This window comes from Rhizophagus irregularis, chromosome 20, assembly GCF_026210795.1.
Source record: "Rhizophagus irregularis chromosome 20, complete sequence".
NCBI classification, from domain to species: domain Eukaryota; kingdom Fungi; phylum Glomeromycota; class Glomeromycetes; order Glomerales; family Glomeraceae; genus Rhizophagus; species Rhizophagus irregularis.
In genome coordinates this window covers 1,194,159-1,218,535 of record NC_089448.1, presented here as the reverse complement: position 1 = coordinate 1,218,535, position 24,377 = coordinate 1,194,159, and the positions used below count along the sequence as shown (strand labels likewise).

Here is a 24,377-nt window from a genome sequence, read left to right as displayed (position 1 = left end):
TTTTTTGTATATTTGAAAAATGTAGTATTATTATAGCATGTTTAAATATTTTGAAAGATTTCATTATTACAATGTTTTTGGTCTGAAGAAATATATTAATAATATATTGATAAGAAATTAATATAAATTTTATTTATTGTATAAAGTAGATGTTACAGTACTGTAGAATATTTTCAAATTTATTATAAATAGTTTTATTGATACTAGGAGAAAAAACGCTAAAAAATCTTTATCTTTATTACACTGAATTATTATTATCGGGAGAAAAAAATCAATATAAAAAAATTTTATTAGGGAAAAGGCCAAATAATTCTCTTTTATATACTAAACTATTAAATTGATCTAATATTATATGGGGAGAAAAAATTAATATGAAAAATTAATATGAAAAAATTTTATTATCGATTATAGAAATTTATCATCATTATTAAAAAAAGCTAATAATCTATCTATTCTAATAGTTATTTGTATTAGTTACTCGGGAAACTAAAAATTGGTATTAGCAATCACAAATTTGCTGATCAAAAACATTAAACACTTAAGTATAGATCAGGCGCAAATCTGGCGCAGGGGAATGATGCGTTGCACAACTCAGAAATTTAGATTAACCTGTATAAATATCGAATAACGGTTTCACAGGAATTTTTTTAATAAGATAGATTACTGTGGCGCTCATATTTATTTTAATTTCATCATTTTGATTAAATAAAACAGATCTTGTGGGATTAAGTAAAGTTGTTTAGCAAGTGTAAGAATATTTAGATATCGATTTTTAATATTTGTGGAGGTATGATTTTCTTTATATGCTGCATGTTTTTTCATTTTATAACGTTCGTCATTTTGGTTAAATAAACAGGTCTTAAAGTTGTTAGGACTATTCAGACAATAATTTTATCAAGTTAGCTTAAATATTGGTGGAGATATAGATTTTTTTGCATAAAATTACTGTGCCGTTAACTTTAATGTATAAAATTACTTTCATTAATATCTTTGTTGTAATAAAATACATCTATTAAAAATTCCTATATTAGTAATTGTGACTTGATAGATAAAAAATAAAAAAATAAAAGCAGAAAGAAGAAAAAGGTGGACTTAGTTTCATAAAGAAATTTTCATATATTACTATAAAACTTCGTGAATCATTTTAAAAATGATTGCAGAATTTGCACAATTATTCTTTAATTTTAACCACTGTATAAAAATAAATGAGTATAAAGCTTTAATTTTATTTGATAAAATAAAATTTTGTTCTCTCTATGTTTATTCAAAAGGCAGATCTATAAACAGTACTGTACAGTAAGTTTTAACAAGTTCATACAGTACAGTACAGTACAGTACTGCTGTACGAACTTCTACAAATTAAGATCGTACAGTGCTGCTCTTTTCTCAAAAATAGTTGGCTCAAAAATCTTAAAATTTGGCTTTATGAAAAATATGAACAATATGAAAATAAAACTTTCATAAATAAAATTTTATAATTTCTTTATTAAATTTATTAAATGAATATAATAATAGTAATATTATCTATACATATAATCTTTTTACACAAAAAAAAACTCAAAGATTAATACCATTAAAAATTCATAAGTACTTGAGTTAGCTTGATAAAAATTTACACGTGGGTAGTTTCACGCCCAATGAACAACTTACTTAATCTTCCAAGTCCTGTTTTATTTAACCAAAATGGCAAAATTACATTATAAAGTGAAAAAAAAATGTGTTCCCTTGTTTATCAACTGATTTATACAATTGAAATATTAATGATTTATTTATAAATAATTTAATATAACCAAATTTATTAATAAAAAAAAAATCTTATTCATTTACAATCAAATTAATATTCAATCTTTCAGATATGAATAATTGATAAATTATCAGTCTTATTATATTACCATTGAATAATATTAAAGACTATCCTGCCTCAAGTTCAAAATAAAATTATATTTGATTTATATACAAAATATTTTCATTTAAAGTTAAAAGTATTTTAATTTTTTTCATCTATAATAAAAAAAATAGTTTAATTAAATTCTAATAGACCAAAAAATCACATGCAAAAGAAATTACCTTTAGGATTAATATCAAGTTTAGTAAAATCCATTTTTAAGGAACCTATAAATATTGGTTGTCAGAATTATAAAACTAATTTAAATTATTATAGAAAACTATAAGTGTTTACCTGAAAATTCTACTTCAGTAAATCATTATTATCAGCATTTTTTGGTTCTGGAAGATTTTTAAAATCTAAAAGTCTGCTTGTATAAACTGCTTGAGGATGTAACATATATGAGAGCGTACTTGTAGATGGTAATGGTAATTGAACTGTTAAAGATGACTCTTTAATTTCATCTGCTTCTTTAACTTGCCCATAAATTACAGAAGATACTTTATTGTCACTAATATCATTATCTAATTCCGCTATTAAATCATGCAATTCATTTGCATCAGGTCGCTTTAAAGGGTCTGCATCCCAACATTGATTAATAATATTAAAAATTAATTGAGGGATTTTATAATCAGACGTTGGCCTCAATCCCTTACAAATTTTCATTGCTAAGAATTCATCATGAGCTATATCATAATAAGGAGGGAAACCTGTACAAATTTCATATGCAATGATTCCAAATCCATAGATATCACTTGCTTGAGTATATTCTTTTCCTCTTAAAACTTCAGGAGCTACATAAGGTAATACTCCATATATTTTTTTATTACTCTTTTGAGAGGATTTGACATTAGCAGGTTGACATAATCCCAAACCAGTAATAGAAACATGAAAATATGGAACAGAAGAGCTTAATATATTCCCACAATGAAAATCATGATGAATTAATCCTTTATTATGAATATCTTTAAGACCAAATGCAATACCTTGTAAATTAAGCAACTTTTCCTCCCAATTAATTGAAATGAAGTTGTTGTTTAAATATTGTCTTAAACTACCATCTTTTAAAACCATAACCATCATAAAATCATTTGTTTTAGGATCTTTGGTAATACCAAAACAACGAACTACCCAACCAGTATTATATACTAAAATATTTGATTCAACCTTAAAAGAAAATTATGGTTAGTTTAACATTTATAAAGGCTAATTAAGATTTAAAAGAAAATATCTTACTTCTTTTAAAAATTCTGCTGTAATATCTTGTGAATTATGTAAACATTTTAAAGCGACTTTTGTTTCACCTTTTCTTTCCAATTGATAGTTATCATTCAATTTCCAAGGACCATCTTTCCAAACTGCTTTAAAAGTAGTTCCAAATCTCCCTTTTGCTAAATATTCAACATTTTCAAATTTATCATATTCAACCCATTCTATGACTTGATCAATATTTTTAGCTTTTAATTGTGCTTTTTGAATAAATTCATCAACATTATGATTTCCACTTGTCCAATTTTTGAAATTTTGTTTAAAATATTGTGATTTACATGGCCGACAATAATCAGGATAAATTTTAGGTTGTTTACATTTTTCACATAAACCAAAGCCTTTATAACGTTCTTTTAATTCTTTGTCTGTTATTAGTTTATCAATTAACGATTCTTGTTCTTTAGTCAAATTCCAATAATGGAAGCCTTTTATTTGTTCAATGACATCATCACTTAATTTAATTTCATCCATTTTAATAAATAATTTTTAAACAAAAAAATGTTATTAATTCGCAATGTAAAAATTACTAAAAATTAATAAAGGAAAAGAAAAGAAAAAAAAACGAAAAAAAAGTGGTGAAATGTTGCAATGATTTCAAGATCGGCAACAAAATTATCAAAAAAAGACTAGTTAAAATACACAGAGGAAACACAATAATCTTGATCTGCAATTAAATTTATTCAATTTTGGTAAATTACAATTTTTTATTTAAATTCTCCATAATAGGTAAAATTAAAATAAGAAAATACGAAATTAAATATCAACGTGAATTTAATTTAAACTTTTACGAATGTTGATTATTACCTAACCAAAAAGAATTTGGAAATTTGAAAAAAAATTTGTTAATTTTATGGATTGATATCGTATTAACTTAATACATATCTGAAACTAATTTATGAAAAAAAAATCTAATACAAATTATTCTGATGAAGCGTAAAAGCCGGAAAAATTCGGATACACAAAATTACCCAAATGGAAGGATCACCGGGCTTCCGATTGTTACAACAACTGCGATGAAATGGACGGTAAAAAGTTATTTGAGAAATCACGTGATATGACCTTTTACGATTTTCCTTGGTATTGGTCAGACGACGAATGTATAAGAGATGTAGGTTATGTGGAGAAAATAACAATCAAAAGAAGTTATAAATATAAGACGATCAAGGCCAGATTTTGTTTTACCAAAGAATATGAAAACACTTATAAGCGAGTTGGGGGCCAATATTACAATTCTTAGAAATGGTCGTCAATATTTTTTCCGAATGTTTGACTCTGATTTATTACCACGTGAATTAAATAAAAAGTTTGGTTAGTAAGCAGTTAAGAAAATTGTAGCAGGTAGTGATAAACCTATGGAGAAATCATTAAAGAAAATATTAAAAAATATGGAGGATTTTTCGGAAAAGTTATTAGGTTAACAAAATTAAATATATCCTTTTATACTTTAACAACGAAAATGAAATGATGAACAAGTATATAAATCGGGAATGGAAGACGAAATAGGCCAAGGGTTACAACTAAAAGTCAAGATGAACTTATAGGGAAGGACGGCAGTTTGAGAAGTCGGATGACGAACAATTTTACGATACAAGGGACGCTCTAACAGATCTGAAGGAGAATTTGAACAAGCAAGTTTTTAGTGACAGAATTAAGGAAATTAACGGTAATGAACCAACAGGTAAAGTATTAAAGGAAACTAAAAATTGGTGATAATATTAATGAAAACAAGAAACGTGTTGCAGGTTCTCGAGGAGGATGATGATAGTGAAGGGAATGAATAAATATACAAAAGTATGATTTTAGCGCTATATTAGAAGGGTTTCAAGTTAATTAATCTTTTATAGTGTAGTTTCAAAATTTTTAGATTAGATACCTTTTTGATATGATGTTTTTGCGTATATAAATTATTAAAGGTTACAAAAAAAAATACAAAAAACTGCAAAAGTAACGTATTTTTTATTAGTCCGAAGTGTAACAAAAGACTATACACTACTATACAAAGGTAACACCAAAATGTCCGTCCGACACGTGAAGAAGTACAACAATAAACCTTTAAAGGCTTAAACAACACTTCGGACTTAATAACGGTTTCCCCGTTTTCTAGTATGTTAAAACAAATAATTTTAATGGATAAATTAAAGGTGTTAGATAGACTGCAAATGATACTTTTGATATTTAAAAATAAAAAACTTTATATGTTAATAGTCAAACTATATTAGAAAAAATGACTTGCATTTAACCTTTAAATAACATGTGGATTTTAATATTAAATGAATTCATTAACATTCATTTCGAAGAAATAAAGCTCAAATATTATACGATATATTCTAGGTATAATATTTTATATATATTAAGTTCGAATTCTTATTAATTATTTATTATGCAGTTATTATTTTATTATTTTTGGATTGAAACGAAACATAATGCTAACAACAGATATCTAGCTAACAAGATGAACTCAATTATCTAACCAAAGCATAAAACCGAAGGTCTTATAATGCTAGAGGTTTTCATCCATAAAATCGATATAATAGTAGATATTTCTGAGTTGTGAGACAGTATTACCATCAAGAAACCAAAGAAAAAAATTTGTATTTTTATTCACAAGGCTAATGTAGCTAAAAAAAAAAATCCAAAAGATAATTCTTCCTTGGATTTATAGACCTGATGAATTATTAGTGGAGATATTCGGAAAACATTCCAATTTATTATATATTATTTTTTAAAATCTATCAATTCGTTTATTGTAACTAGTCGTGGTTTATAAAAAAGACGATAGTTTCTCATAAATATTTACTAGCCGCAACCTGTTGCGTTGCAACAGGATTAAATAAGTTTAAATCAATATACTATTTTTGTTTTATATTTAGATGAATTATGATCTTATTATATTAACATGTTTTTTTTTTATTTTAAGTAAGAAAAAATATATTTATTCTAACTAAAAAAATAAAACAAAGTATATTTATTCAATAAAAAAAATATTTTATTTTGATTGTATCGCCGATCAAAACCTAAGAGGTGATACTCACTGTAGGATTGCAGTGTTAGTGCGTCAGTCTAACCTGTTGAGTTTAGTGAAATTTATTGTTTTTATGGATTCTAGAAAATAAAATAATTGTACGTTAAAGGTCCAATCACTGATCTAGATCTAAGCCTAAAAGACGAAATAAATAATAACGATAATATCTATACATAAAAAAGTGTTAAAAATAAATAAAAAATTACATAATAACATATTTGTATAGATTATTATTATAAAGAGAAAAAAACCAGGATGAGAAATATTGAAAATTCAGTTTTAAAAAAATTGTAAAGAAAAATTATTAAAATCTCGGTTTAAAAAATAAAAAAAAAATATTAAATATTAAAAAAATCCGCTCTAAAAAAAAAGAAACCAAAAAAAAAATATTAAAAAAAATGATCCAGTCTAAAAAAAAGACTGAAAAAAAGTTCCAGTCTCAAAAAAAGGAGACCAAGAAAAATATTATTAAAAAAAAGAAGATATAGTCTAAAAAGGCCGAAAAAAATATTATTATATAAAAAAAGATCCAATCTAACTGGAAAAAATTCACATTCGGATATCTGCTGGTAGCAGATTGAAAGGGTGGGTGGGAATGGTCAAAAATGAAACATGATTAGTAAAACAAATTAAAAGTTTTTTTCGTTAATTAGCAAAAAAAAAACTATTCGATTAAATTATTAAATTTCATTAACCGGAACTTTATTAGTGATCAGATTGGCCATCGAATGTACACATGACCCACTAATAATTATGGAACCATCCGGATGAATTTCCTTATTGCAATTACGATAAAAAAATGATTCTTTTTATTTAAAATGCAATTTTTATAATATATGATTTTTTGCTTCACAAACAGAAATATTCTTATTGTTTATTATTTGTTAAATAGTATAACCATTAATTAATGATTTAAGTGCCTAATAGTTTATTAAAAATATTCGATGCAACTTCAATACCAAATGGTTGTGGCTGAATATTTTGAAATGATGATTCCTCCCTATTGTTATCGATTAAAAAAAATGATGATTCCTCCCTATTGTTATCGATTAAAAAAAAATATAATTTAAAATAAGAATACTACTAATATTAAAAAAATAATATTATTAAAAAAAAATCTGTTGCGGCCTATTGTTATTGGCAAAAAAATATAATTTTTTTAAAAAAATCGGCGTGCCCATTGTTATCGGGAGAAAAAATCAAAAAAAATTTAATTGCAGTTTATTTTAACCATATCAAAATTTAATATAGGCTCTTATATTTTTGCGAAATGAACTTGATTCAGAACTTGATGAAGTATATAAATCTAGCAATTTGAATTTATTTTAAATAAAAATAATGAATATTAAAATTTTATTTTAAAAAAAGATTTAACTAATTATTATTTTTATTTAAAGTAAATATGTTGGTGGTTCAAGTAGAGGTAGTAAACTGACTTTACCACCAGCACAGCACATTTCGAAAGATGGAAAAGTTTGGCTGCTATTATGGTTTCTTTCGTCTATCCAAAATTTAGCACCATAATGAGTGCAAATCTGATTCATCCTTCCCAGTTCATGATGCTCTATGTTAATATACTGCCCATCTATAAGACTTATACCCAATTTATGTTTGGTCTTTTTTGCCTCTTTTCATAGTGATAATGTGCTTGCCTTTCATTATGTAATCTCTTTTTACGTTGTTCAGGTACTTCACCTTCAAATATTTCCTGGGGAGAAGACATATAGATCTTAGTATTAACAATATTAATAATATTACACGTTATATTTGTAGAAAATTGTATTTTTATTTTCACATAAAAATTAGAGGTTGGAACCGGTTAAGCTTAATCGGTTAATTAACCGGTTAAAACGGTTAACCGGTTAAAACATTTGTTAACCGGTTAAAAAACAATTTTTAACCGGTTACAGCAAATTTCAAAATATACGGGACACTTGAGAAATTTGATTGTCGGGTTGTCGGGTAGCCGGGTTACTCGGCAGTAGGTTATTATATAATCTGATATACTACTATTCATTATACTCGTCACGTGTTATTTATACTTTTCTAATAAACAACCTACTGCCGAGTAACCCGGCTACCCGACAACCCGACAATCAAATTTCTCAAGTGTCCCGTATATTTTGAAATTTGCTGTAAATTATCCGGTTAAATTATCCGGTTAAATTAATCGGTTAAATTAATCGGTTAAATTAACCGGTTAAAATGCGTAATTCTGGCCAAATTTACAGTGCCGGCCAGAATTATAAATCACGGGACTTCGGATAAAAGTTTAGCCACCAGGTAAGGAATTTTTTGTGTTATATATGCGGGCCGAAATTCATAGTGCCGGCCAGACAATTTTGGCCTGAATTTCGTCTTTTAGCTAGAGTTTCGTTTCGATTGTTAGAGTTTTGGTCTGGCCTAATTTTGGCCGGGATTAAAAATATATTTGATGCTAATCCTGGCCGAATTTTAATTCTGACTATGGTGGCTGTCACCTATAAACTACACTAATATTAAGTGACTTCAAATTTTTATAAATTGTAATTGAATAGTAAAAAGAAAAAACTAAACCGATAAAATGATATAGCAACATGTACTAAACATTTCTATCGGATTATTTTATAGAATTTAATAAGAATTTTAATTAATATTATGGGTTAAAGTTGGATAATTTTAATAAGTAGCAATAATAAAAATATAAAATTTCGGACTAGTTTTCATGTAATTTTTATGGATTTTACAAAAATTCCATGGAAATCCACAAGAATTCCATGTAATATGGCAAAAAAAAAATTTTGCCGCTCACGCGGCAATTAATATTTTGACAAAGTACTTTAAAACACGCTAATAGTATAAAAATTAAAAAGTATACATTGTTATATATGGTCACGTGTATATAAGTCACGTGCGGGACAGCATGCGAATGTAAAAGTCCTCCGCTCCGCTTCGGACAATAAGATGATATTGACTAACTTTAGCCTGTGACATAGGTTAAATTTATTAATACACAGTATGTATTTAATTCGGAATTTCTATAATTTAATTAACACAATAATAAAATAATAACAGTTTTCTGTGTACTCCAAGCAAACAAAATATAATAATTTGAATAGAGTTTTTAGAAATACACAAGATAACAAAATAATAAATTTTTTACATATTATTATTATAATTATTAAATACTAAGTAACGGGAACCGTTGGACATCCGAAGCGTTATAATCACTTGTTTATCGTTAAAGTATATAAACTAATCGATTATTATTTAATGTGATGCAAACAAAATTACATAACATATTTATTGTCACACGATATACTAGACAAGAATTCAAAATGGTAATCATATACTTCATTTTTTAATATATGTACTGTATTTCAAGAATATAAAAACATTAAAACACAATTAAAACTTAAAATTTATGTCAATTTGAGTTTTATTTATTATTTGAATAATGATATAATGATTGATACATTGTTATTTATATTATTAATTAAGTGTCTTACGCTTACGCTTCGGACAATTGCTAAAGATAAAATTAAATTTTAATATAATTGAATTACTATAAATTTCGGTGAAATGACACATCGGTGAGATGATACAGTCGGTGAAACGTCCGTCGGTGAATGATTGTCGTTGAAGTAATAGTCGTTGAATGAGTCACATATTGAGAGACGGGTATTCATATGAGTACACCAAAGGAGATCTTTTAGTCGGCAGTACTATGACCTTAAAATTTACAAGTCATACATTATATAGAAATTCTGTAAGGTATAACTTATATTATCTAATAAATAAAATAAAGGTTTGATTTTTTTTCCATCAAGTTTGTACCATGGATTAGATATAAAGATGATGAATTAATTTGGAAATGTCAAAACAAAAAAAATAAACAAGATTGCAAAGAATATTATATTTTTTTACAATATTAATAATATGAATATGACCAATAGAATATTGAAAGATAGATGTTGACATTTAAAAAGAAGAGTTCAGACAATATCGAAGATACTAAAGATTTTACTTGATGTGTCAAATTTTTTGTCACTGGAAGCTTAGACAAAAAAATGATTTTTTATGAATTTTCTCAATGACAAAATTCTTTTCTTATTCTGCTAATTAGAATATTAAATATTATATTTTCCAAATTCGATTGACTTTTTTGTTTTATTGAAAAAAATTAGTTTAAGTATAAATACAAGATAAGCATGGTCCAATATTGAAAATATATCTGTGTATAAAACTTTAGAATTAATAAAATTTAAAATTTTTGTCATTATCGATTAATTGTCCAGAAGGACGTTTGTGAAAATTTTGAAATCACGTGGGATTTCCGTTCGTCCTGCCACGACGCCACGTTATTTCTGATTGGCTGGACAAATAGATATTAACCCAAAGTAAATGTTATACAAATGATCCTTGCTCCGGACTCACAATGGTTTACTATTCTCTAGAGTGTTAGAACTTGGCCGTTAGCCGTTTCGGCCAAACTTTTAAAAGTTTTAGCCGGCCGAATGACCAAATTTCTAATAAATTTTGACCATATAGTAATTTATCTTTCAATAGTAAATTTATTTATATTTATATATTTATTTTGAAAATTATAAAGTTAACAATTAATCTGAAATATCTTCAGTAAAATTACTTTCTCTATTAATATTTCAATAAAAATCACCAAAATTGAGACATTTTAATAAAATAATTTTATAAAACAATTTTTTATTATTCCAATGAATCAAGTATGAAAAAAAACTTAAATATTTGACCATTATATTTAGTCGATTTGGCCAATTTGGCCAATTTAGTTCTTGGCCGCGACCAATTCTCAATCAATTTTTGGCCGTCAATTTTGGCTGTTGGCTTTGGTCGATCGCAAAATCGGCCAAACGGCAAAACAAATTTCGGCCAAATTCCAACACTGGACTAATACTCTTAGGAATTAGTGTGAAAAAGGTCACGTGAGGATTTCCGTTTGTCACGTCTAATAATATCGATAATCAAAAACAAGAGTCGTACAGTAAGTCGTATAATGGGAATAAATTAAATTGTACAATAGAAAAAAACGTGTCAGTTTGCAATTTTTTTTGGCGGGTAGTTTTTATTTTTCAACATTCCATTTTAATTTTCTTTTTTTTCTTTCTTTTTAGGTCTTTATGATCTTTAATTTTGCAGCAAAAGGTACAATTTCCTTCTTTTTTTTTTGTTTCGTCTTCAAACAAATAAACAATTTAGTGCTACTCATAATCACATATTAACAAAAATGGCTATTAAACAAGATTTACCGTTAAAATTGTACGTAGTTAAAAAAAAATTAATCTACCGCCAATCAATTTGGAGTGAGAAATATCAAATCTCACCTTAAGGTGAAAAATAAATTTACTCTCAGTTTTATTTCGTTCCGAACTAAATAATGGGTTTCATTTCTAGTTAATAATGAGCAAAATGATATACATTTTCCGTAATTTAATATCCTTTTAATGTCTATTAAAATGGTGTATCCATATGAAAATTGACCAACAGTTGATCCTCACCAATAATGTCTAGTGTCGTCAATCCTGTTGCACATAAACTTTTGATCTAGGAAAACCTTTTTTTTTTTTATATCATATATTTTATGATATATATGTATATAACATTGATAGCTATATCGGTCACAGGAGAAAATGATTGGATGAGAATGAGCCAAGTAATGGCCATTTTCACCAATTAATGAAGGTATCCACATCCAATAAAAGTATTATCGTACTGACGCCTTTTTGATCATCATTAATTATATCATCAATAAATAAGCTTTATGTAAACTTCCATTTATTATGCATTATACTATTTATAAGCTTTATATTAACTACCATAAATTTTCATTTACATCTTTTTTTTACATTCCACTTTATTAAATAAGTGGTTTTAATGCAGTTATCAATTATATCAATACTAGATTAATCATATGTTAATTATTAAAATATCAGTCTATGAAAAACTCTGCATTATCTTATTTGGGTGAACAAAATTTATTTATCATTTCACCACATTTTTTTGATTACAAAATCATAAAATTTTAATACAGTCAGATCTTTAATCGTCTTCTTTAAAAATATTGATTTTCGTCACCTGTGAAACAAAAAAAAAATAATTTGCACGAGCAAACGAGGATTAACAGGATTATTCTTGTTTAGTCTAATTATTTTTAAAAATAATTTGTACAAAATGTTATAATTTATTAATATTCATTCAACTTAACATTCATTAAAATTGAAATGAATGGAAATGCAAAAAAAAATGATATCGTACCAATCTTAATTTTTTTGTTATCTTCTTTTCCGGTTAATTGATCAACTTCGTACCAAGAAAATATTTTAATTTTGAAAAAAAATAAATTATTTTGAATTTAAATAATAGAATTTTTTAAGTCATTATTTCTGAATGCACGGTACGGGCACAACTTTTTTGTGCGACGCTGTGTTATTTATCATCAATTATCACGTGCAAAAAAAAATGAAATCTCTGCTATTTGTTAAACTGATATTCACGTGGATCATATTTTTTTTTTACTCAATCAAAGTTCAATGATTTAGGGATCAATTATTGATGCGTCGAAAAAATTACCGATTTATTGATAAAAACATTTATTTGATAAAAAAATACATCATGCTATTACATAATGTGAATGGTGCATAAGCACCGAATGTACATATTCCCTTTGCATACATAACCCCCAGTTACATAAATAAAAAACATACATATTTAACCCCAGTTACATAAATAAATAATAAAAATATAGCGTTCACCCAGTTAAATATATCTGATATAGTAAAATACTATTAAAAACCAAAATCAAAAAAAATGTTTGCGTCATCATATAAAGAATAAGAAGGATAGGGTAATAAAAAATTATCATCCTCTTGGTTAGTAGAATTATTGAAATAAAGGTTTTCGTTATAGTTATTAAAATCTAATTGTAAGTGAAAAAGAGAAGATTCTGCTGATAAATCTCGTTCGATATCGTTCTTTTCGTTATTCTTCTTGTCGTACTTTTGCTTGGGCCCGTCTCTATTATTCTTTTTTGGCCGTTTGTCTAGTTTTAATTTAATGTAGTAATTTTTTTCGCTATCGGTCATTCTGTGCCATTGTTCTGCAGCAATAGATGAAAATTGTTGAGTCGTAACGTTAGGGTATTTCTTCTTGAAGCGTTGCCATTCTACCGTTCGATATTTAATGAACCCATTTGGGCTTTTCCTTTTTTTTATTCGGGAATTCACGAATAAAATTATCTTGCGTAATGTTGGATTGGAAACTAGTTTCTGGTAACATTAAGGTTTCGTCGTAAAGAATTTTTTTTTTTTTTCTCAACCCGTTTGACTCAAATATCAGTAATGAGGAAAAAAGAGCGATAATGGCGACCTTTTTATAATAAAATAAAAATAATAAATATTAGCCAATTTTGTAATAGTAAGGAATAACGTCTCCTCAACACAAAGCTATACTAAAAACTTCTTTTTTTTCTTAAATTATACTTGTATCAATTACAATAATTCCAGTAACATTTTTTCATTTTATTTTCATATAAATTACTATTATAAATAAACTATAAAATATATAATATATATGTATTATAATAATAAATCTTTACCGACTTACTTTATTAAAAAAATAAATTTTGTTTTTTAAAACCGACTGACCGAACTAAATCTTATTGTCTAAAACCTTTTCTCTTTTTTATTGCTTGTACTTCTGTAATTGAGATCGCACGACGGAGTTCGGAGTTAAAAAAATGTATTTTATTTTGTTTCGTTAAGATTTAGCTTGTCTATATTTGATAAAGAAATAAAAAAAAGATTTTTGTTGTTTTATACTTTAAGGGGAAACTTTTACATTTTTTTTTCTTTTAATAATGGGACGATATGGAAAGGTTCAAATTATCGAGTATTTCTCTTTTCCAAATTATTTTGTTAAAAAAATAAAAAAAAAAATACCAACGCGTGCCATGATATTAATGGTTAAATTACTTTTATAAGAATCAGAAGGAATCAGAACTATTATAATAAATTTTTTTTTTATAGAGCAAACGTCGTAAAAAAAAAAAAAGATCATGTGACTCATTACCGATCATTTCTTTATATGCAAAAAGCACCCACCCACAAAGCCAATAATATGCAGAATCAAACTTTATTTAAATAAAAATTTCATATATTGTTTTTCTTTATTTTTTATATTAACATTGTTTAAATTAACATTTATTTTTTTTAATATATCCAAAAAAGTTTTCATTATTTATATTTAAAAAATTAGTAATTCGGATTGAATAACTCCCGAGAACTCCGAGAAGGTAATTTTTTTCATCTCTCAATCAATTTATTAACATTATATGCATATGTCTGTTGCTTATTCTATCATGCTTATTCTACTATAGATTATATAGAATCCGAAAAAGTGATTATGAAAAATTACGTACTTCGTGTATCTGGTATTCATCGACTCTACAAAGACCTTTTATAGTAAAAAAAAAATTAGTGTTTTTCTTCGATGAATTTATTTTTTTTTTATTTTTATTTGGGGAAACGATGGCATTAAATCATCAAAAATTCACAAATAAACGGTATGTATTTAAATATTATAATTGCACGAATATCAATATAAATATAATAATAAATTTTCTTTCGTTCTTTCGTCCTTTTTACTTTCAATCCAACCTTTATATTTATTTATTAAAATGATATTAAAGAATCATGTTCCCTCTGATAATTTCAATCGTGTTATTCATAAACGAAGAAGACGCAGAGTCATCAACAAAATACATGGAAGTACGTTTAATGTTAGTACATTAAGTCGATTACCTTTACAAATTACAAATGATCCATTCGCGGTTCAATTGTTTTCTGGAGCTTCTTTCCGTTAATGGTCGATTTTACTGGTGAGTAAGATTGGTTATTATAAATAAAGTAATAAATTAATGTGAATAATTTTAAGCAAGTCGCTCATTTTAAATTTTCCTTTAACAAGTGATCTTCTCGCTTAAACTATCTTCAGCGATATAATACTTGGAAATTATTGAAGCATGTACTCTCACTGGTTTAAAGTCGTCATTTCAGAAATTAAGATTAGAATTTATTTCATTATTTGTATGTCATAATAATAGATTATTAATAAAGCCATTTGATAATATACAATTTTACGACAAATCTTTATAATCATTTTCGTTATTATGTGATTATGAGTAGTATTAAATTATTTATTTGGTTGAATATTTTATAATATTTTACAATAATATTGTAAAATTTATAACGGCAGCAGCATTTAGATATCTCCAATACGTTATTAGCACGTTCAAAAGGAAGTATTTATGGAAAGCTACAAAGTCTTTGGATCAACGACTTATTAGAAATATATCTTCTAACTCGGACCTGCACTACATGATCCTTTTGTGTGGACCGAATATAGTAGTAACATATCCCACCCATTTGATTATATGCCTTCTCGGAATATAAATCTAGGTAAACGAAACGTTGAAGTTCGTCGTCGCTTATTATGAATCTGTGTAAATACGGGGGAATCTTAACCTAGATCTCAAATTTGTTTGGTTTACCATTTTCTTCTTCAATCATATATGATGCAAATTTGTACCAACTAATTGAAGAGTTTATAATTATTCGCTTATCATTAATTAACGATAATAAATTTTCTTTTTCTTTATGTTTTATTTTTCCTAAAGCAATTAATAAAGTTAATTCGTAATTCGGATAAGAAGGAGGTGAGCTATTAAGAAATTTCCAAAATGTGAAGGTAAATAAATCCTTCCAAATTATTTGAGAATATAAAGAATTATTTAATTTTGAAAAGTGAAATTTTAATGATTTTTACTGATTTTTACAAGAGTACTAATTGCATTAATTATTGATTATTGAGACGTGTCAAATGATGGTATTATAGAATCAATATAGATATCATGATATCTCCAAAAGTTCTATATATATATATTACACAACTACGCTAAAGGAGTTTATTAATGAGGTATAAAACTTAATATTCTCATAATAAAATTTTGTAATAAAACAATAATACCGTGTACGTATATTAATTCTATTGCAGATAAAATTACAAAGAGAGAAATATTCTCATCTTTTGGTTTTGATGGTGTAGATGGTGTAGATGGACCATCAGATGGTCTCTTTAATCTTCGACCATTTAAACTCCTTCTCTTTACATTATTATTGTTATCACCACTAGATTCACTATTACCAGAATCTTTTTTTTCTTGGATTTGTTGGAACGTCCGGCGTCGTTTCATTAGTTTGTTCGAGTATATATATATATATATATAAACCAAACAAAAGTCAATAAAATTTTATCTATTGATGCTAAAAATATAAATCTATTGCCATTAGATGCATTTCAATGAAACGATTCTAACAAACCATATCTCATCCTTCTACGATCACTGGATATGCCGATGTGAAGTTTGATCAAATTTTTGCATATTTTATAAGCTTTGATAGGTAAGATTTTGATTTTAACCTAAAATGAGAAACATATTAAGTTTTTATATTACTTTTTTTTTTAATTAATCTATCAAAAATATGCATATATAAATTTAATTATCGCTTATTAAGAAGAAATCATATAAGTTTAATAATATCAAGACGCATTTTTGTCTTTTTTTTACTTTCAAGTTGTAACTTGAATGCTTTAGTCAAAGAAAATAATCAAACAACTTAAAAGTTATTCAGTAATTATTAAAATACTTGTATATTAATTTTCATGGGGTTTAGCTTAAGTGGCTGTGCGAGTCATTGATTGTCTTTTTGTTTTTGTAATAACGTTAGAACGCATTCTTTTAAGTAAAAATTTCAGTGTTAAAACAATATAACATTTAATAACATTTAATAGAATGTAAAGCGTTAATTCCGATATTGATTTTTGGTATTTAATTCAAATAAAGCTTTTACTTAATAAAAAAGTTTTGTATTTTTCAAGATTAAACTGACGCTAATAATTGTTAACAAAAAATTAAATAAAAATTTTATTATGGTTTATTAAAATCTCTAACTGATTATATTATTAATATGTACAAAATTACATCATATTTTTTTATTCTTTAATATTTAAAAATTCATGAAGAATTGATGTATAATTTTTTTCACTTTTTTTTTAAAAGAAAGCTTGAAGCTAGTTATGACGCACGCGAAAAAAAAGCCAAAAATATTTTAAAAAACAGATGTTACACGAATTGTGTGGCTGATGATTAGTATTTTTGAGCCAATCATATTTTTAATTATAAATCACGTGTTACAAGTAATAAGTATTACAAAAAATTGTGTTACAAGGGAATCGCCTCAAAATTGCTGCTCCACTACCATTACGGTAGAAATTTTTTATTGGGCATTTAATAGTAAGAAGGTTTAAAATTAAACTGAATTAAATAAATTTAGGCTATTTTTATCTAAGTGATATGTTTGATTTAAAGACATCTAAATGACGCGAAATATTTAATTGACATCAACAAAAATAAATACAGATAATTTTAAAAAGTTACTTATTTTCAAAGTTTTTTTCATAATAAGCCAGTGATTTTCTCGCTTTAATAAACTATCTTCAGCAATTAAACAATTGGAAATCACTGAATAAATTGAATATTGCACGTACTCCTGCTGGTTTAAAGTCGCGAAATTAACATTAGGATTTATTTCATTATTATATGTCATAGTACTAGATTGTTAATAAAGCCCTTTGATTTCAATATTCCGTGAATGGATCCTTGAAAGGCTCATTTTTATGGAGTTTTTACAGAAATAACGGATAAAATTTTTTATAGTTTATCTTCGCTATAATATTGTTTATTTTTTTATTTTACGGTAAAGAGACTTTAAATTGAAGCCGCACGTTGTTTATTAAACTTTATTAAATTCTATATATTAATTATAAAATAAAAAGTGACACATGATGAATTTAAAGTAAAATATACTGCCCAAGACTTAATCTACAGACCAACCCCGTGTCGAGTGCTTTCTACAAGTCACTCGCTATTGAAGAGGACAAAAAGCCCATATATATATATATATATATAGACAGTTTTAATCTTTCACCCTATAAAATAAAGCGTTTGCGTGTAAATACTATCTAACGTAAAATGATGTTTTATGGTTCGAAAATTGTGTTATAATATCATCGTAAAATTTATACACGGATTGATCAACGTATTATAGTTCGGGCCTGCATTATATAAATTTTATTCACAGATTTGCCCTATAGCTCATTGATCACGTGCCGAATATTAGGAAATGTAGTTTCTTGTACGACATTTCTTTCATCATTTCTTGACGAAATAGAAGGAAACAGTTATCAGATCTTTTCTTCGTATAGATTATTGATTATAATTGTTTTAGGAAAAAAGATTATAATAATCAATTTAAAGAACAAATGTGAGAAGTAGACTTTACTTAATTGTTTTTATTATTATTTAATTATTTTATAAATCGGAAGCCCAGAAGCATTCATTTATATACTTTCTTACGGAGAATGATTATTACATGCCGTCAAAATTTTCGTACGTGATTCTAAATGTAACTCTAAAGAAAGGGAATTTCCATCGCCTTCATTACATACGATTATACTTACTGAATATAATTTTTTTTTCTTTTATATTAATAGAAAACAACGAAGTTTCCTCATCGCTCAAGGTAACTAACGTACAATACGCCATATTTATTTAATTAATTACAGAAGAAACAGAAGTAACATATATGTAACCAAATATAGCGATAATGAAAAGAAAGTGTTTTGGTGGAAAAAAAAATTCATGCTCAAAAGAAAAATGTTGCATTATTATAAGCGGCGTCACGGAAGATTCTTACCTTTTTTTCATGCAATAAAAATAAAGAACGCAAACAATACAAATAATATCATCAATTGTCTCAATATGTCGAATATTAGCGAGATTAACGATAAGAGCACGTTACATATGACGAAATTATTGATACAATTACATAATAAAGTTAGCGATTTATAGTTCAATTAATAAAAGAAAATGCAACCAATATCATCGTGTATCCGTAAACTCTGTAACGATAACTATTATAGTTAAAAAAAAATAATGATTTCGATTAAATTCCGAACTTATGAACTTAGAAAGTATAGCTGATAGTATATTATTATTCTTGAATGAAATTGTATTTTGCAGATCTTTTCATATTTTGGTTAGATTTTGACAGCTCGTGACCATAATATTTGAGAATTTCAGAGAAATGTTTTCTTTATAAACATTCATATCTGATGCAGTTTATGACTTATATTTACAAAGATTAAAAGATCAAGGATCTTTTTTTTTGGAAATTCTATCAATCTTTACATCTTTTTTTAAGACAATCATATACATGTACTAAATAATGCATTTTATATTAAATTTGATTGTTATTAGAAGATTTTTATTGGATAATTTTATAACGCCCAAAAGTAAAAAATTTTATACGGTACAAAACAAAAAGAGATTTCATATGCACTAGCTATTCCTAGAAATAAAACTCACTTTTTAGACTTGTGATTTGGTTCCTTTTATTTTGCCACTTTTACTGAATGATATTTAATTATAGAAGGCTGCAAAAAATATGCACGAGGAATTTTTTTCCGAAGAATTTATATTTTTTTGAGGATTCGCAAATGAACGGTAGGTAGCAAGTAAGTAACGGAAATTGGCTAAGTAACATAAAATTACTATTTTAGGTCAATTTACGTTACTCCCCTTATATAAGGCACGGAACGTAAAGTCAATTATATTTACTTTATGTTACTCCTCTTATATAAGGTACTAAACATCCTCTGGGTTATTTTTTCAAATATTTCACATGATGTACAATATATAAAGTAAATTTATTTAATCGGCTGATGGCTGATTTTTTTAACTTAACTAATTTTTGATCGGTTAAACTTAAAATTTTATTGCGGTATTTTTAAAAAATTTTTTTACAAACATTATTCAAAATAATCTTTAATGAAATTTTATTTGCAAATATTAAAATTTAAGTCCCACAATTTCGATTTTAAAGAAAAAATCACTGTATTTATTTTTAATGAAGATACAAATAAAAAAACAATAACAATAAATAAAAAAGATAAGTAAATTACCGACATTGATCAAGGAGAAAGATGCTAATAAAAAAATGAAATAACAATAGAGTAATTGAAAGTACAGTCAGCTCACGTTACAATGAATTTTGATTTAACGAATTATTTAATACAACGAATTTTCATTGTGGTACAGATTTTATCATATGAATAAAATTTCGCTAAACCGAATTTTACTATTAAAATGCTGTATAACATATAACAAAATAAACTGCATAAATTATATATATAAAATGAATCGCATTATAATGAATTTTTTTTATACCGAAATTTTTTTTAATTATAACGAAGATTTGTCGCAAAATGTATTTTTTTAAGGGATATTCGCGTCTCGTATTTCGTGTTAGTTTTCATATTTTCTATTCTTTTTTTTTGAAATGCCGAAAGCTAAGCCTATTAACCTGTCCAAGAAACAACTTTCTAAGGAAACTTCTGCCCCTAAAAAACGTAAGTCTCTTACTGCTGCACAGAAACAAGAAGTTTGCTTAAAAAAAAATCTTCACCTTTCTTAAAAAACAAAGACCTAGCCAAAGAGTATGATGTTAGTGAAGGGATGATTTGTGATATTCTAAAGACAAAAGACCGTTGGCTTGTTGTGGATCTTTATTCATATCAAGCTGGTTTGAGACGAGAAAGAAAACTCCCTTTTATTGTTATTGAAGAGGCTTTAGCTCTTTGGGTGGAAAATGCACTCCAGGCTGGTCTTATTATTAGTGATGATATTCTTTCAATCAAACCTTAGAATTTGCTTTTTTGTGTAATGAAGAAAAATTCAAGGGATCAGATGGATGGATCGACAAATTTAAAAAATGGCATAATCTTAAACAATATAATATGCATGGAGAAGCGGCAAGTGCACCACTTGCAGAACTTAACACAATGCATGAAAATCTTCGCCAAATTCTAAAAAATTATGATCCCAATGATATTTTTAACTGTGATGAGACAGGTCTTTTTTGGAAAATACGACCTAATCACACCATATCTAATGGTCCTGTGGCTGGAACGAAACAATCTAAGGATCGTATAACGGACTTATTTACTTGTAATGCTCTAATGCAACTGGGACTGAAAAGTTGCGCCCCTTATTCATACACAAATATGAAAATTCCTGGGCTCTAAAAAATATTAACAAAACTACTCTTCCAGTAAATTATTATTGGAATTCAAAAAGTTGGATGCAAGTATCGATCTGGAATGCATATCTTAAAAGGCTTGATGCTCAAATGAGAGTACAGAACCGAAATATCATTCTTCTTGTTGATAATGCACCAACTCATTCTCTCAATGAAAATACAAAATTAACTAATATTAAAATTGAATTCCTTCCTCCAAATACCACTTCACACCTCCAGCCATGTGATCAAGGGATCGTTAACAGTTTCAAGGTAGTTGAATTCATACTTTAACTTCAAATCTACACCTTATATTTTAGTAATTTCAAATCCTTTTATTAACTATAAAAAATTTAATTTTATTTCAGGCACAATACCGAAAATTATTATTGCAAAATCGTGTTAAAGCCTTTGATAATTATAATGAATTTGGCATTAACCCTGTTGAAATTAATATCAAAAAGTGCATCAAATATGTCGCACGCGCATGGGATAATGTTACTCAATCTACTATTGAAAATTGCTGGTTAAAAGCAGATATTTTACCTAAAGATAATGAAAGTGAAATTGATATGGATTTCTGTGCTGAAACACAAGTTCTTCTAACACATACAAATGAGCTGAAAGAAGTTCAAGATTTAATTGATCAACTTAATCTTGAAATCCTTTAACTGCTGATGAATTTATTCAATGTGATGAATCTGAACTTACAGCAGAAATGATATCCAATGAAGAAATTTTGAAAGTAGTTCTTCCCAATAATCATGAACAAGAGGTAGAAGAACTAAATTCTGATCCTTTACCATCCATTACTCATAGCGAGGTCATTGAACATTATGATAAGGTGATTTTGTATTTAGAGCAACAAGAGGATAAATTTGATATGAAAAAAGAAGAAATAAGATGCATTAAAAAACTTAGGAAGGAAGCGTTAAAACAACGTTTTATTTCTGCAAGACAAACGAATCTTAATGATTTTATTAATATCTCTTAATTTCATTAATGTTTACAATATATAATATAATAATTGTATTACATTTAATAATAAATAATATAAATATATTATAATTTACATTTATTTACATAAATTTACTTTAAAATATTTAACGAATTTTTAATAAAAATTCGTTATACAATATTCCGAATTTTGCTATATGGATGTCAAAAAAATCCGTTATAGTGTTACCGAATTTTTCCATAACGAAGGTCAGATCAGCATGGACACCAAATTCGTTATAACGCGAGCCAACTGTAATAGAAGAAGAAAGGTAGTAAAAAAGAGTAATGAGAATTGATAGGAAACAAAAAGGAGAAATAGGACATGATGGATGATGAAAAAGAGTGATGGGAGACGAAAGAAGTGATGGGAAGATGAAGAGGAGTGATGGAAGATGAAAAGGAGTGATGGGAGACGAAAAGGAGTGATGGGAGACGAAAAAGAGCGATGGGAGACGAAGAGGAGTGATGGGAGACAAAAAAGAGTGATGGGAGACGAGCAAAGAGGAGTGATGGTAGACAAAAAGGAGTAATGGGAAACGAAAAGAAGTGATGAGAGACATGAGAGACATAAAGAAGCGATGAGAGACATAAAGAAATGATGGGAAGTAAACAGGAGAGAAAAGAAATAAAGGAAAATGAAAGATGTAATAGAAAATAATGGGAGACGAATAATGAGAAGTAATATGAGGTGAAAAATGATGAGAGACAAAAAATAAAAAAAGATCATGATAAGAGGTTGAGTAATGATAGGAAACCAAGTAAAAAATAAACCATAAAGTAAAAAAAAATGAAGTTAGTAAGAAACGAAATATAAGATAAAAATGAAATAAAAAAAATAAATAAAAAATAAAAAAGCATACCTTTATTAATTGTAGAACTGAAAGAACTAAAATATCTAAAAAAAAAATGAAATAAAAGTGAAAAACGAAATATCAAACAGAAACAAAATAAATAAAATAATAAAATAATGAGCAAGAAACGAAACGTAAAGTGAAAAAACAACTGAACCTTAATTGCAGAACTGGAAGGACTAAAGGACCTAAAAATGATGAAATAGAGTTAGTTAGAAATAAAAATAAAAGAAAAGAAAAATACCTTGAGACCGAAAGAACTGAGGAAACGATAAACAAATAAACATGACGCGATCATGTGGCCAATTTGGCCAATCAAAAATATTAAATCCGTCACGTGATCGATGACCCTAGTAATAAGAGTAACGTAAAGTATTTACCAAAAAATTTTACGTTCCGTACCTTATATAAGAGAAGTAACGTAATAGATCATGTGACTTTACGTTACTTACTTAGCCAATTTCCGTTACTTACTTTCTATATATTCTCAAATGAACGGCATGTATTTAATACTACAGTGTTACACAAATTACAATATAAATATAACTAATGAAATTTTCTTTCGTTCTTTCATCCTTTTAACTTTCACTTCAAACCTTATTTTATTATTTAAGATGACGTTAAAGAATCATGTTCCTTCTGATAATTTCAATCGTGTTATTCATAAACGAAGAAGACGTAGAATCGTTAATAGAAAATATAGAAATGCGTTTAATATTAATACATTAAGTCGATTACCTTTACAAACTACAAATGATCCATTCGCGGTTCAGTTGTTTTTTGGGTCTTCTTTCCGTTAAACATGGTTTTATTGGTGAGTATGATTAGGTTATTACATGGCTAATGTTACAAAAATAATACAAATAATTTTAAGTAAGTCACTTATTTTTAAATTTTCTTCATTATACATAAACCAGTGGTCTTCTCCCTTAAACTATCTTCAGCAATAAAATAATTGGAAATCATTGAATAAATTCCTGAATATTACACGTGCTCCTACTGGTTTAAAGTCGTCATTTTCAAATTAACCTTAGGATTTATCTTATTCTTATTATATGTCATAATACTAGATTGTTAATAAAGCCTTTTTATTTCAATAACGAGTGACATACAATTTTAACGGCAAATTTTATTTAATAATC

General features: G+C 26.6%; 3 protein-coding genes across 3 annotated transcripts; all 3 read right to left on the bottom strand.

The window, feature by feature from the left end:
* Positions 1-1,987: 1,987 nt before the first annotated feature.
* Positions 1,988-3,625, bottom strand: OCT59_012891 (uncharacterized protein; the record flags this gene model as incomplete). The annotated part of the gene is made up of 6 exons (XM_066140438.1): positions 1,988-2,001; positions 2,068-2,112; positions 2,180-2,191; positions 2,299-3,052; positions 3,122-3,276; positions 3,433-3,625. The coding sequence occupies 6 exons, from the start codon at positions 3,623-3,625 to the stop codon at positions 1,988-1,990; spliced, it is 1,173 nt and encodes a 390-aa protein (XP_066001321.1).
* A 12,530-nt stretch (positions 3,626-16,155) lies between these two features.
* OCT59_012890 (uncharacterized protein) lies at positions 16,156-16,440 on the bottom strand (the record flags this gene model as incomplete). Its single annotated transcript, XM_025325573.2, has 1 exon — positions 16,156-16,440. One exon carries the CDS (start codon positions 16,438-16,440, stop codon positions 16,156-16,158), a length of 285 nt encoding a protein of 94 aa, XP_025180562.2.
* A 6,048-nt stretch (positions 16,441-22,488) lies between these two features.
* On the bottom strand, positions 22,489-23,809 carry OCT59_012889 (uncharacterized protein; the record flags this gene model as incomplete). Its single annotated transcript, XM_066140437.1, has 3 exons — positions 22,489-22,634; positions 23,245-23,279; positions 23,769-23,809. 3 exons carry the CDS (start codon positions 23,807-23,809, stop codon positions 22,489-22,491), a joined length of 222 nt encoding a protein of 73 aa, XP_066001320.1.
* Between the last annotated feature and the right edge of the window lie 568 nt (positions 23,810-24,377).